Source organism: Merops nubicus, unplaced genomic scaffold (genome assembly GCF_000691845.1).
Source record: "Merops nubicus isolate BGI_N331 unplaced genomic scaffold, ASM69184v1 scaffold15438, whole genome shotgun sequence".
Lineage (NCBI taxonomy): Eukaryota > Metazoa > Chordata > Aves > Coraciiformes > Meropidae > Merops > Merops nubicus.
In genome coordinates, this window is record NW_008627851.1 from 19162 (window position 1) to 32622 (window position 13461).

Genomic DNA, 13461 nt, shown 5'->3' on the forward strand with positions numbered 1-13461 from the left:
GGAGAAGTATAGTTCAGCCAAACTGAATTTGAATGTCAGACCTGTAATTCATTGTTGAATTGATGGTCCTACTGAAACAGTTGCAATCAAAAGCTTGCTGAATTTTTAAAGAAGGTATTTAGGACTGCACAGTGAACCAAAACTCATTTTTCTTCTTCTCTTTTAACATTTTAAAGGTCAGTCATTGTTCAGTGGGTAACATCCAAACTGCTGAAAACAGTAAAGGACATATGTCAAGGTTTCAGAAGAAGAATTAATCCTTTGTCTATTGCCTAAATATTCAGGCATTTCATAGTACAATTCTTTGACACTGGGAATACAGGGTCAGCTTTAGTGAGTCTGAGCAAAGGACTTTCTAGCTCAGGACACTGGCTGCAGCACTGACTTGTAACAGATGCAGTGGAAAGGAGAAAAAACCATCATGGCAGGGAGAGCACCAGCTGCCCTCTCACATTCTTTCCCAGCTGTATCAAAGGAGCTACCGAGCTACTTTGTAGCTTCTGTTCAGTAGTGCCTGAGTCAAAGGCTGAATATAGGACACAGTTTTAAATAAGGTTTGATAGACCAAGCCTCTGTTTATAACTCAGCCCTGCACAACATCCTGTAGCAGGAAGTTCCACAATTTAATTCTGTGCCATGCAAAAGAGTATTACTTTGAAACTTTTCAACCTGCTCCTGCGCATTTTACTGAGTACTGTCATTCTCCTAATGTGAAAAGTGAATAAGCTTTTCCTACTTACCTCTGTTCCTACTGTTCATGACTCCCTTACAAGCCACCCTTACTCTAGCTGAGGACTCCTTTCCTCTCTTGCACGGCTCACCCAGAATTCATTTCAAAGCTGCATTACCCTCACTGACTTTCTCTGTACTGTTCTAGTATCCTTCTTTAGTAGCTGGAGTATCTTTACGTTCTGAGATCCAACAAGAATCTGTGTTTCCTGTGACAGTCACACATTCCTGTAGCATTCTTGCAAGCTTGAGGATAGTCAGCAACATCTCCAATACCTAACAAGTTAAAACATGTAACAAGGTGTGTGAAGTTGCTGTAGATGTCTTTTTTGCTACAATTTAAAGGCACTGTGGGGTTCTCACACCTTCACGTGACCATGCAATAGCCGCCAGCGGGGATTTTGCAGGCAGTTCCCAGGCATGGCATGTGACATCTCAGACTGAAGATGAAAGCAGGAGGAAGTTACATGGTCCTTTTCAAGGCAGTGGTCACTTTTTCTGCTATGTGATGTATAGCAACTATGGTCTCGTCAGTGTTCTCTGACCACAAATAACCTACCCTGCTCCTGTTTTGTGATATTGTTCTCCTAAACCTCAGTTGTGTTCTAAATCCATGTACACACACATCCAATTTCTAGCTATAAAGCCTGTCAAGCACCACGACAGAGCTTAGTTATGAGCTTTATGGCTAAAAATGATATCTTGTTGTATTCACACTTTGTGTGTGTCCAGGCTTTCCCGTACAAACATCAATGACAAAATAAACAGCATGGGAATTCTCATAGGATACTGCAGACAAAGAAAATGCTACTAGATATGAAAACGTTTCTGCAGTCTGTCCTACCGTGGAGTTTGAATACAAGAAAAAGAGAAGAAACTAAGACTATGGTTTTTCAAGAAAATGGTTGTTCTAGTTCTTAATGTTGTAATGCATGGAATTGTCAAACCTTAGATGACAAGGTAAGGCTTGGAAGGAGGCAGTACCAATAAATTAGAACTGTGATGAAATGAAATGTGATGATAAAATAGAAGGCGTTTCTCTTAGAAGCTCAGAATAGAAAAATAGAATCATTAAGGTTGGAAAAGACTGCCATGATCATCAAGTCCAACCATCAACCCAACACTACCACGGAACCATGTCCTGAAATACCATGTCCACACATTTTTTTAAACACCTTCAGGGACGGTGGCTCCACCACCTCTTGGGAGAGAACAGAATATGTTGTTTTAGGCAGATTTATATACCAGGTTAGGGGGTATTCTGAGTATTTTCTACTTAATTTTTGAGGCATGAGACAACAAATGCATTGTGAAAATTACTATTCTTTCAGAGGAGAGCTCTTTTGGAAATGTAGTTTTAGCTTAGTAGAAGCTTTTTGCTACATTGTTGTCACAGGGCATAGGTTCCAAGATCAGTAACAGAGGACTGCCATGACAGCTGATGACTGTTTTCATCAGCATTCCTTAACCACTTTTAACCTGTGTTCTCCTCTTTTCTTGTTAATAGAACCATTTTTGCAATAGATGGACATTTTCAAATTATGCTCAGAAGATTATATCGCATGAAAAGTGAATGACCACTTGATTTACTTGATACTAGCATGTACAAGAAAGATTAATGCTCCCTTTAAATAATAATAAAAAACAAATTAAAAGATAAAATAATTAAAATGTTTTTATGTGTTACTGAGGGCAAAGATTTTGCATTTTCCTTTGAAAAAGCTGTGCTTCAAAGTAAATACTTTTTCAGGATCCCAAAACATGCCTCTGGCAAATGGAATTCATATGTGTATGTGCATAGCGAACACAGAGAAGGTGTAATTTTGTTCTCTTGCTATAAGCATACACAATACATAAATTATTCTTTGTCCATGTCATTATTTAAACTGGGACACTAACCTAATTTCATATTTGAAGGTGAAGATGCACGGTAGCTTCCTTTTTTGCCCAATATTTTCCCAAAAAGAGAGTTGTACTCCCTCCCCCAACCCCAGAAGAATTTTTAAAATATGAGAGCTTGACTCTGTTTTTCCTTACTCTGGCATAAATTAATTGCACTGAGGCCACTGCAGCTACACAAGTGATGTGACAAAAGAACCAAGCACCATATGGTCTTAGTTCCTACTGATTGCAAGATTGGTTTGATTACATTAATACTAACATCATGACAAAGCACTGCAATCCAAAAAGCATGCAAGAGATAGAAAAAAAAAATCCCAGCCTTTAATATATTTCAAAGAAAACAGATAAGCCTATTATTAGCCACTGAAACTGACTCCTTTGGTTAAACAAGTAGTTCCAACCTTCAGCTGGTTGTGGTGTCTCAAGAATGAATTTTGAATTGTGTAGCTCATTAATTTACTATAATAGGCTTGAAAAATATCCCCAAACTGCTAGCTGTGCAATGGGCACTGGCCAATAAAATACAAAAGTTCAGGGCTGTATTTTACACCTACTGTAGTTATATGGTGAAATGCAGCTAAGCATATAGAGAGTGCATGATTTTATGATAAGCACGTATTTCAGGATGTTCACTAAAAAGAAATGCCTGTGAGATGTCTGGGTTTGGTAAACCTGCTTCATATTATTCTCAACTAAACCAGTGTATCCTGTAGGAAGCTGACTGGTTATACGAGAGAAAAGTTTCTATAGCATGTTTGCCCCCCTCTTCAGCATGTGACTGGGTTTTCTGTGAGAAGGAAGAGGATGCGGAAAATACAGAAGAAAGTTTGCCTCTTAGACAAGAGGTTGAGCTAGAAATAACATATATTTCTAGTTTGTTTTACATTTGACTTCCAAACACAATTTTGTTAGTTAAAATGTGCTGTATTCTAAATACCCAAGTTAAGATCTCAGGGCCAGTTAGGGTTCCTGAACTAGATGTTCTCGTACTTAAACCTAATTCAGTTTTCTGGTGTCTTGGCTGGCCTCCAGGTGCTGACCCAGAAGACCTTAGGTCCCCTGTAGATCATGTCAGACCTGCCAGGACTGTGTGGGTGTCCCTGGTAATTGGAGGCATCTCAAATGCTACAGGCTTTCTTTAAGCTTCTGAACTATGCCCTAGATGACAAATGATTATAATGGGAGCTTAGACATCTAACTGAAGTGTATTATGTACAACAATTTGGATTTGATACCCAGTGAACAGCAGGAAAACACAGACCGGGAAGACACGCAGGTTTTCCACACATTCCTCTCTCTTAGGCAGCCTTGCAGTTTACTTACGATCTGGTCATTCCTGATCAGCATCCAGGTTATTTTGAACCCTTGGCCTAGTTGCTTAATTCTCCCTATTCACTTATGCAGGAAATGAATTTGTTTTGCAAACTCTGGAATCAGATGCCTAAAGGTCAAGTAAGGCAATGGTCATCTCTGAATTTGGTATGATGCCTTATGCTTTGCCTTAGCTTTTATTTACATCACACCATAAATATTTAAGTTCCACTGACCACCAGAACACAGATTCCCATCAAACTAGAAGTTGTCTTCTTTGCATGTCTCTGAGAAAAATTATAATTACTTAAAAGTTTCTCATCTCTCCATTATGCTTTTTGGGCAATGGCTTTAAAACCTGTCATGCTACTGGAAAATTTCCTTAGGAATAAAAATTAACAGTCATAATTTGCTATGTCTAGGTGTTAAAATGACACGTCATTCTGCTCTTTGGAAAAATCATGGTATGAGCCCAGAAACAGCCTGAAATGCTTACCCTGTTCCCTGTATACTGTGCATTCCAAAGAGATTAAAATGTTTTTTGTCTCCTTTTCTATCTCCTTTCCTAAACCAAATCCCAGGAATGTTGCCTTTATCTAGGCCAACAGAAGGACCATCCCTTTCTGTCTAGCTGGGGTGTGGTAGAAGTTGTGGCTGAAAATTTGTCTGCAGTGTGGAAGACAGAACAATACAAAACTACAACTTAGCATTTGTAGTGTATGCTAAATGGGTTAATAATTCAGTCACTGGCAGATTTCAAAACACAATTATTGAAGAAAGGCCATTGAATTTCTAGTGTAATTCCACAGTGAACAGTAGTAGACAGAATGCAATCCAATCTTTTTCATCAAAACCAGAAGTAAACACCCAAGGAACTGTCTATGTGAACCAAATGGCAAAGCAGTAAAAAGTGACTAACAATACATTCATACAGAAATCCAGACAGCATGAGAACTTAAAACATTCAAACCTACTGTGCTTTGTCACAGCCACGTGCAAAATTATACACAAAGGAAAAAAGAGGCATGCCACACATATCAGGATGGGGCAGTGTATCCTGGCAAGCCAAGATTCCAGGAAGGATTTAAATCTAGTGCACAAACAAGATGAAAACCATTTTATAGCCCAGTGCAAGGAAGTAAATGGGTAATGAAAGCCTTTCATGAATAATGCTGGGAGTAGTAAGTGTAGGGAGGTGAGACTATCTCTGCAGACAGCAGAGTTAAAGTAGTGCATGTGGTCAGTGTCTGCAGTCCTAGAGGAATTCTCAGATGTTGGAGAGGTGAGGAGAAGAGCTGTTGAACTTATTTAAAACCTGAAGAAAATGTTATCACAGAGAAATTCAAGGTGCTCAGTCTGTTTAGCACTTCATCAATCACTTGACTGATACTTATATTTCTTAATGGGGACAACATATTAGGCACAAAAAGACTCTTTAATCTAGACAAAGGCTATAAAAGGAATCAACAGCCAGACCCCCAAAACAAATAAATATAGAGAAAAAAATTAGAAAAAAAAGTCAACAGTGCAGGTGATTAATCATGAGAACAAAGTATCTGGCAAATGATGGATTCTCTACCTCTAGATCCATTTGATCAAGAGTGGAATAGATGCTTCATTCAAAGAAAACCAGGCATATCCATGAGTTAAAACAAGGTGATATAAACTGTACATGTTACCGAAAACCAGCAGATTGGAAGTCCACACTTTTGGGACTGTGCAGCTTCTGTCACAGTACACAGGCAATATCACAAGTTAATTTTTAAATTAAAAAGATAAGAACACAATACAAGTTTTTAAATCATAACCTTGTAAAGACACTTTCCAAGTCCTTGATGTTTATTCACGTTCTACTCCACACACAGTGTGGAGGCACTACTTAAATTACAAACCTGCCAGGAGAAAGATGTGCAGGACACATCTGAGCTCGTATTTAGAGCCAACAATGCACACAGGTTGAATCAGCCTGAGCCATGCTTCCATCTCCTCTTTAACAATCATCCAGACCACTCAAATTGAGCATGTTGCATTTCTCATTGCTTATTTATCTCCTTGTGTCACAGCTCCCATCTTCCCTGATAAGTGGAACCTCCCTAGCAATTGGTCTGTGGATCACTGTGTACCACTTGAGTCCTCAGTGACTTTCCTCTTAGTGGCAGTTGACAAAGGAATGACATACAGAGGGAACAGGTAGTAGAAACTATAGGATTATTCCAAGATGATGTCTTCAGTCTGAGGCCTGTACCATGTAGTTATGCTTGTGGGACACTACGAGAAGTGGCAGCCTAACTGGGGGCACCAGTAGAAACAGTCTGATATTTGGAAGACTGGCAGTGCTTCCACGTTTGATCTGGAATGCTGCAGTAGTGTTCTGTGTGCATTATGAGTCTTTAGAAGTATTTTAATATAAACTGTAATTTTCAGTGTAATCACCAAGATACCTCTTAAATTTTGGACATGAATGGGTGGTATGCCCATCTCTGGATAGTGTGCATGAGGAAAATACTAAGTCACAGATTTCCCAGGAGTGTAGGAAAGAAGGGAAGCTATTTGCTCACCTGAAATTTTTATTTGAGCTACTTCTCCATCTCCTCCTTCACTGTGTGCTCGGACCTCCACAACATATTCACCATCACTGGGGACTGGGACCTCTATTGTGTGCTTTCCAGTCGAAAACAACTTGCCTTCATGTTGTCCATCTGGTCTATAAAGGATCTAGGAAAGTCATAGTAAGTGTAGTTACTGAAATGCTACATTTCCATGAAAACACAGTTACATATCTACAATGTGCCAGTGAAAATGTATTAGATTTTTATTTATATATGAAGCCTATATATATCACAGCTTAGTGGCTGATATTACTTCTTCCATTTTTATGTAGGGTGAATCTAGACAGGATGTCTCCTCATTGTTTTCTCTGTTATAAAATTATGCCACCTTTTGAAAAATATTTTCAGCCCCTGTACTTGAAATAAGTAATTAAATGATAGAACATAATAAAGCAGGGTGGCAAAGAGAATCAAATAAAAGTATGAAAACTCAGGTAGGTTTTCTGACATAAAATTTATTACCATTTTCACAAATGGAAGAATTATTAATTTTATTATCCCTCGATGTGCAACTATTGCAAATGTGATGTTAGATGTCTTGTGGCACCCTTAGAAAAGATCTCCATCTATTCTGGAATAATGTCTGTGAAACATTGCCAGCAATTCCCAGGAAGCTGTTCAACTCCTCAAGCAAAATTTGTACATGTAGAACATGATACTGATTTTCTCTACTACCAGCAAGCAGTGAGGTTAAACAGGAATTAATTTTTGATGGTTTATATACGCCATTTGTCAGTATATACACTTGTTCTACTCATACAGTAATTGCATCTGATGAGGTTCAATGTCCCTTCCCTTCCTCTACCTCCCCAGACTTTAAAGAACTCGTGTTCCAGGAATCGCAGCTCCCAAGGAGATGGGAAAGGAAAGCTGGAACAATGCATACTGGTATAACAAAAAAAATACTAAAGTGTACAGTTTTTTAAAGCATTAGTTTTAGCCAATATACAATAAATGTAATCATGGGAATGAGGCTGCTGCAGTCACTGATCTAAACTTTCCCATAATATGATTTACCACCCAAATGAATTTTAGTGCCCCATTGTTTTCTCATCATATTGACTAAGCCCACAGGCTTTGCCCTCAGCCTACAGGATGTCTGTGATCTCTGAGCACGATACCTTCACCTGTAGCATGTAACTATGCTTAAATCTGATTAGGTACAAAAATGTCAATCAAATGTACCTCATGTAGCATACACAAAGATAAAAAATATTTTCATAGGTCATACTTTGTATCCTTCAACTGCAGACTCATTTGACATTGCCTTCACGTGATCCCAGGTGATGATGTACCTTGAACCAGACCTTACAGAACTGATAATTCTTGGGCGTTGGCTTGGAGCTGAAAAGCAACATAAATGAGATTTCATAAACATTCAGTGAACTCCTTATAAAGACATGTACAAATGTAAAAAGGGAAATTAGGTTGATCTTTATATGATTAAGGGATAGTCTCCTTCCTGCAATTACATGCTACAGCTCCAGCCAGGCAATTTTGGATGGCTGGTGCCGTGGCTGCTTTGTGGGTTTGCCTTTCTGTGTTGCCAGAACGGAAGTGGCCAACATTACCCTTAACTATGTTGCTGACCATGTGTGCTTGCTGGCATGCAACTGTGTTCAGAACCTCCCAGAAATGTGGCTTAAGTCATATTTATTCACTGAGATTAAATATTTAATTAACCATTTAAAGGCACTTCTACAGCATTTAACTCAGTAGAAATTGGAGAACACTACTGCAGAAACCATTAATTGTATTTCACACCATAAGCTTATAAAATGGTCTTATTCAACACAACCAAACCTGCAGGTGCAAGTTGCACAATACACTATTTACTGACGGAAATCCTCAAATTAGTTGTATGTATTTTTAGCCCGTATAAATGTGATTTAAATACACAAGATGTATTTCTTAATTGAACATTCCTCAGCATATGTTGACGCTAGGCATCATCATTAAGTCAGGAGCTATATTCAGAAACCTATTATGGCAGGTACATTCAAGGGTGTGATTCAGATCACTGTCTTTTCAAGGCTGCCTGATCCTGGACCCCTCTACTGTTAATGAAAATGGCAATTGGTCATGCTTTAATTGTCATAATACAATCCTTCTCACTACCAATTCAACAAAAAGAGAGGATATAGCTGTCTAAGTAATAGCTGGTCTGAATTGTTTATCATTCAGAATATCATGTTGTTTTGCCAATGACCAGGCCCAACAAAAATGATAGCGCCAGCAGGAAGAGAATCCAATATGCAGACTGTATTGTAGACAAAAATGTTATGATATGAATGACTGCTGGGGGTACAAACAGGTCAACCAGCTGGTACATGATCGACACCACCCCCAACGATCCCACAAAACATATGACCCGGCCCACAACAGGTGGTACAAACAGTGAACTGGGGTTGCCCACAGTTGGCATGGGAAACAGCCAGACCAGCCAGCTAAACACATGAGAAAAAGGTGCCCACATGGCAACTCTCACCCAATCAAACAACATTCACAAAGGCCTAAACAGACCAGGGCCCAGCTCCAGGGAGAGTCAGGAGGTCTGCCCTGACCCAGGAAGCTCTGGGGAGTGCACTCCACCGACAGACACTCCTGACTCCCTGCAAGTGGTCCCAGCTTTTATCCCCAAGCAGACACCTGACCTTTGTCAACTCAGTGCGGGACCCCTGGGGCTCATTTCCCTTCTGGCTCTCCCTGCAGGGCCGGCCGCACCCTGGGGGGAAGCTATAAGGCAAACTCACCACCTCTTTATGAAGGGCTGTGGGAATCACCCATATGTCAACCTTAATTTGGGGCTCGGGGTTCAGACACCAGCATTTCACACGTCCAGCTTTGGGGTGCCCCTGTACTAGAAAGACATTGGTAATCAGGAGTGACTTCAGCAGAGGCCCATTGACCTGGTGGGAAGCTTGAGCACCTGCCCTGTGAAGGAAGGCTGGGACAGCTGGACTTGCTCACCCTAGAGAAGAGACTGCTTTGAATAGGACCTAAGAGCACCGTGTCTGTTCTTACAGGGAGGTCATCAAGAAGGATCCAGGCTCTTCAAAGTGGTATGGCAGGAGGACAAGTGACAAAAGGCATAAATTTGCTTCAAAGAGGCTCAGACTAGATGCTCAGAAAAATTCAGGTACTGGGACAGGTTTCTCAGAGAAGTTTTGCAGTCTCTGTCCCTGGAGGGTTTCAAGATCCATCTGGATAAAGCCCTGAGCGACCTGGTCCAAACTTGAAGCTGACTCTTCTATGAGCCTATAATCTTCTTCTCTTTACCACCTTTTGTAAGATACCCACATTGTACATGGCACCAAAAGAGAGGAAGGAGAGCTGAGAGCTTTAGTAGAAATTTCCAGACAAAGAACCAATACCACATAAAGGGAGAACACTTGGTATACAAATGAGAAGCCACCTTTGAAAACATGGTGGACAGACACGCTGCAACGTGCAATAATGAAGCATATGACATTATACTTAATCCAATCCTTCAGTTACTTACGTGCTTTCCTGGTAATCACATCAATGGTTCTACTGGGAGGTCCATAGCCTGCACTGTTGAAGGCAGAAACATCTACATGGTAGCGAGTATTAGGCTTCAGGTTTTCCAGTTTGGTTGAATATTCTTGATTGCTCACTTGTACCCTCTGTGCAGCTGCTTCTTTATCATGAGCAGCCCAGTAACGAATCTGTAAGCAAGAAAATGGAATGATTAAATTTAACATATTTAGTCCTAAAGAAAGTTTATAAGAAATTATGTATGCTGGCAATTTGTATGCTACATACTTGGAAGTAAGTGAGGTAAAAGAAATGAAACAGCAATAGCATGGAATTCCTTCTACAGGCTGTGATTTTAACTGAGTTGTATACAGACATAAAGAAATGGAAACAAATTCAGATTTTATTATGAAACCTTTTCTCACAGTGGTTTAACTTGTTCTCAGCTAAGTCATAAGAGGCCTGGAAAACGGTTAATACCTTCAGAGAACAAAACTATTTTCTTCCTTCTGTTTTGTTTGAGCATTTTACTCTGAACTTTAATATTGTTTCACTATATTACAGTGTAGATGATACTCTGCTTACATTTTCACAATATTTTGTTTGAAATGCCTTACCAATTTAATCTCTTTGTACTTCAATCTGGGGAATGAGAAGTATTCATTTGTGTTATCTGAATGTGCAGGTCTAGATACGTGTACCTAATCATTCTCTAAAGCTCTTTGGCTAAATTCAATCAGATTTCATGTTACAATATGATATTTGTCAAAGTAAGAAAGAACATGAAAATGCTTAAACCAGGGGAAAAGTATGTAAGCTTGAAACATCTTAACATCCAAAGACAATTAACTGTACATAGAAATTCTGTGATTTTTTTTTCCCAAGAAATTGTTCCATTCTACTTGAATTCATTATGCATTAGAAAACACCACTTCAAAAGAGAGTAATTCCTATAGACTTGTAGATGCCATTCTATATGGTCTCTCACACACACAGGATCCTATTCTATATGGCCTTGTGGATGAAAATGAGTGTAAAACACTGTCAGTCTCTAGGTTTTGTCTGGTTTATAACCATTTGCATAAGACTAACTCAGTGCACTAATCTGAAAGAATGGAAAGTTGTGTCCATTGCATTTTGGTTTTGAGTGTTTTTACTCTCACCATTTCTGCTTGGTTTCTGTCTGTCTTCATGACTCTTGGGTATGCCATATGAGGGCTTTCTAAAACTTTTTAGGAAGAAGTTAATGTTGGTAATTTTAGGCTCTAGGAAAACTCTTGCTTTTATTGACTGGTGACATCAGGTAGCCTGTTATTGTATCTTTTAAAAAGCAACCACTCTCATCGCTTCTGCTGACATTAGTTTCCTTTGGGAATTTCATTTAAAGAATAGGTTAGATAGGCAGATAGTTTGTCAAGGTGTTAACATCACAGTTCTCTTCACGAATAGTGCCTACAACCCTTGTTTGGCAAGGTTTTATTTTCTCTTGTTCAAATTTAAATGAAAATGTTTTGTAAAAGTATTTCTTTCTTTTACCTCAGAGCAGATACTGTGGCTGAATGAGGAGTGCTGCAGTAGAGGATTTCTCTTCACCTACTTCAACTGTCTTTGGACACGGTAATAGAAATATCACTAACTACACAGAGCTTACTCATTTAAATACTAAAATCTCTTGGCAATGTTTGTTACCTCTGTCTTGCTCACCAGTGTTAGAGGTTACTCACACTCTGATTATTACACATGTGACAATATCTCAATGACTTTTCTCACTCTACTCTTTCCTGGTGTACAGACAATCACATTGTATCTGCAGGCCAAACAGGCTCTTATTTTTAAATACAGCATGCATACCTGCCTTTCAGCAGGCACAAACAGGTCATTTGTAGTTGCATAAAGTATGTCCTGCACAGTGTTTCGGAAGTTTCATCCACTAGCATCCTAAACAGCATTTTACTGTAATTTAGGCACTCACACTCATGAAAGTCCCACTTACAAGGGCGACTATTTTAATGAGTCAACAACCTTTGCTGCAAAACGAGCGAGAAATGTGCACCCAAATCCAACCTGCAGGATTCTCCAGCAAGATGGTAACCTCCACTTGACAAATGGTTTCAAACTGGGATGGATCTGAAACCATCACAGTCATTTCAGCTGAAGGTCTGATTATGATTTTCAGGTCAGACTTTTTTTTATATGTTTATAATTAACAAGTTGCTACTGTTAAACTGCCGTTGTTGAATGCAAATAGCTGTATACCATAAACTGTTCACTCCAAGTGGCTGACTCAAGAGTGAGAGGGTGTGCACATCAGGAGTTAGAGAACATTATGTCTGTCTCTGTCCCTAAGTTCAAACAAGTTTCTAGCCTGCAGCAAAGCAATGCCTGTGAAGTTCTAGGAAGCTGAAATTTTATTAGCTATGACAGAACCAATGGTAGCTTTGTTGTTGATATTAACTGGCCACTGAAGACTCATTAATTCATTTTTAGTATGTTCTATTATGCTAATTAAGTACCTGCTTTGCCTAAAGATGGTAAACACACTTAATGTGAAGCTTTTGTTAACCATGGGGCATATGCTGGGAGCCTTTAAATACCTTTGACTTGTAAAAGTTTCTACAATCCTACTGTTCATTTGCACTACAGTGATGCTAAGGGTGTAATATAACAAGTAATATATAGCATCAAACAAGACAAGCGAGAATAACGAATGAAAATGTAAATTACTTCACTGAGAGCATATTACATTTCAGGCAGAAGTAATACAATTTAAAAATGAAACTCTAATATATTTCAGTAAACACGGGACAATGGTGGTTAACAGCAATAAATTTGTAAAATAAAACATCTATTGCATAGAAGCATCAGGGAATACGGACAGTATCTTTGGGACTGCATGCACTGAGGAGCCATGGCTTTTAGCAGGCTTTTGTAAGAACTGATAAATCTGAATTTCTCTATATGGATGGAGATAGTTTTCATACTTTATCTCATCTGTAAGTGTGAGCTGAGGAAACTCCTCTGTAATGGCAAAATGCATCAGCTCACACTCATCACCATGAGCACAGTCATCCTGACAGTATGCATTAGTGTCAGGAAAATCTGACTCCTCCTGGTGTGAAAAGCTTTGTGTCACAGGTGAAGTAACTTCAGGTACTTTGCTCGGGGTACTCCCACCTCTTAAACGCTATCATTTCAAAGGTCAATTACGCAACTTTCAGGCAAAAATAATGACCAAATTGAAACTGAGAAGGTGTTTTGGTGAATGAGGGATCTTGATAATCTGTGTTACAGCTGAGCAGTAATTAAAAAATAAATATTGGAACATTTCTTGATGCCAATAGAGACAGAGCCTTCCACATATATTCACTGGAACTTTATAATGTAGTTTGAGTCCTTCTCCCTCCACAACTTG

The 13461-nt window shown here is 39.1% G+C and overlaps 1 protein-coding gene across 1 annotated transcript in view; it reads right to left on the reverse strand.

Moving 5' to 3' along the window:
- The window catches only part of LOC103778874 (contactin-1-like), a 39611-nt gene that overhangs the window by 12834 nt on the left and 13316 nt on the right, over positions 1 to 13461 (reverse strand). The window contains 3 exon segments of the mRNA XM_008946490.1: positions 6501 to 6657; positions 7783 to 7895; positions 10054 to 10240. Of these exon segments, the coding sequence (XP_008944738.1) occupies positions 6501 to 6657; positions 7783 to 7895; positions 10054 to 10240 (457 nt within the window).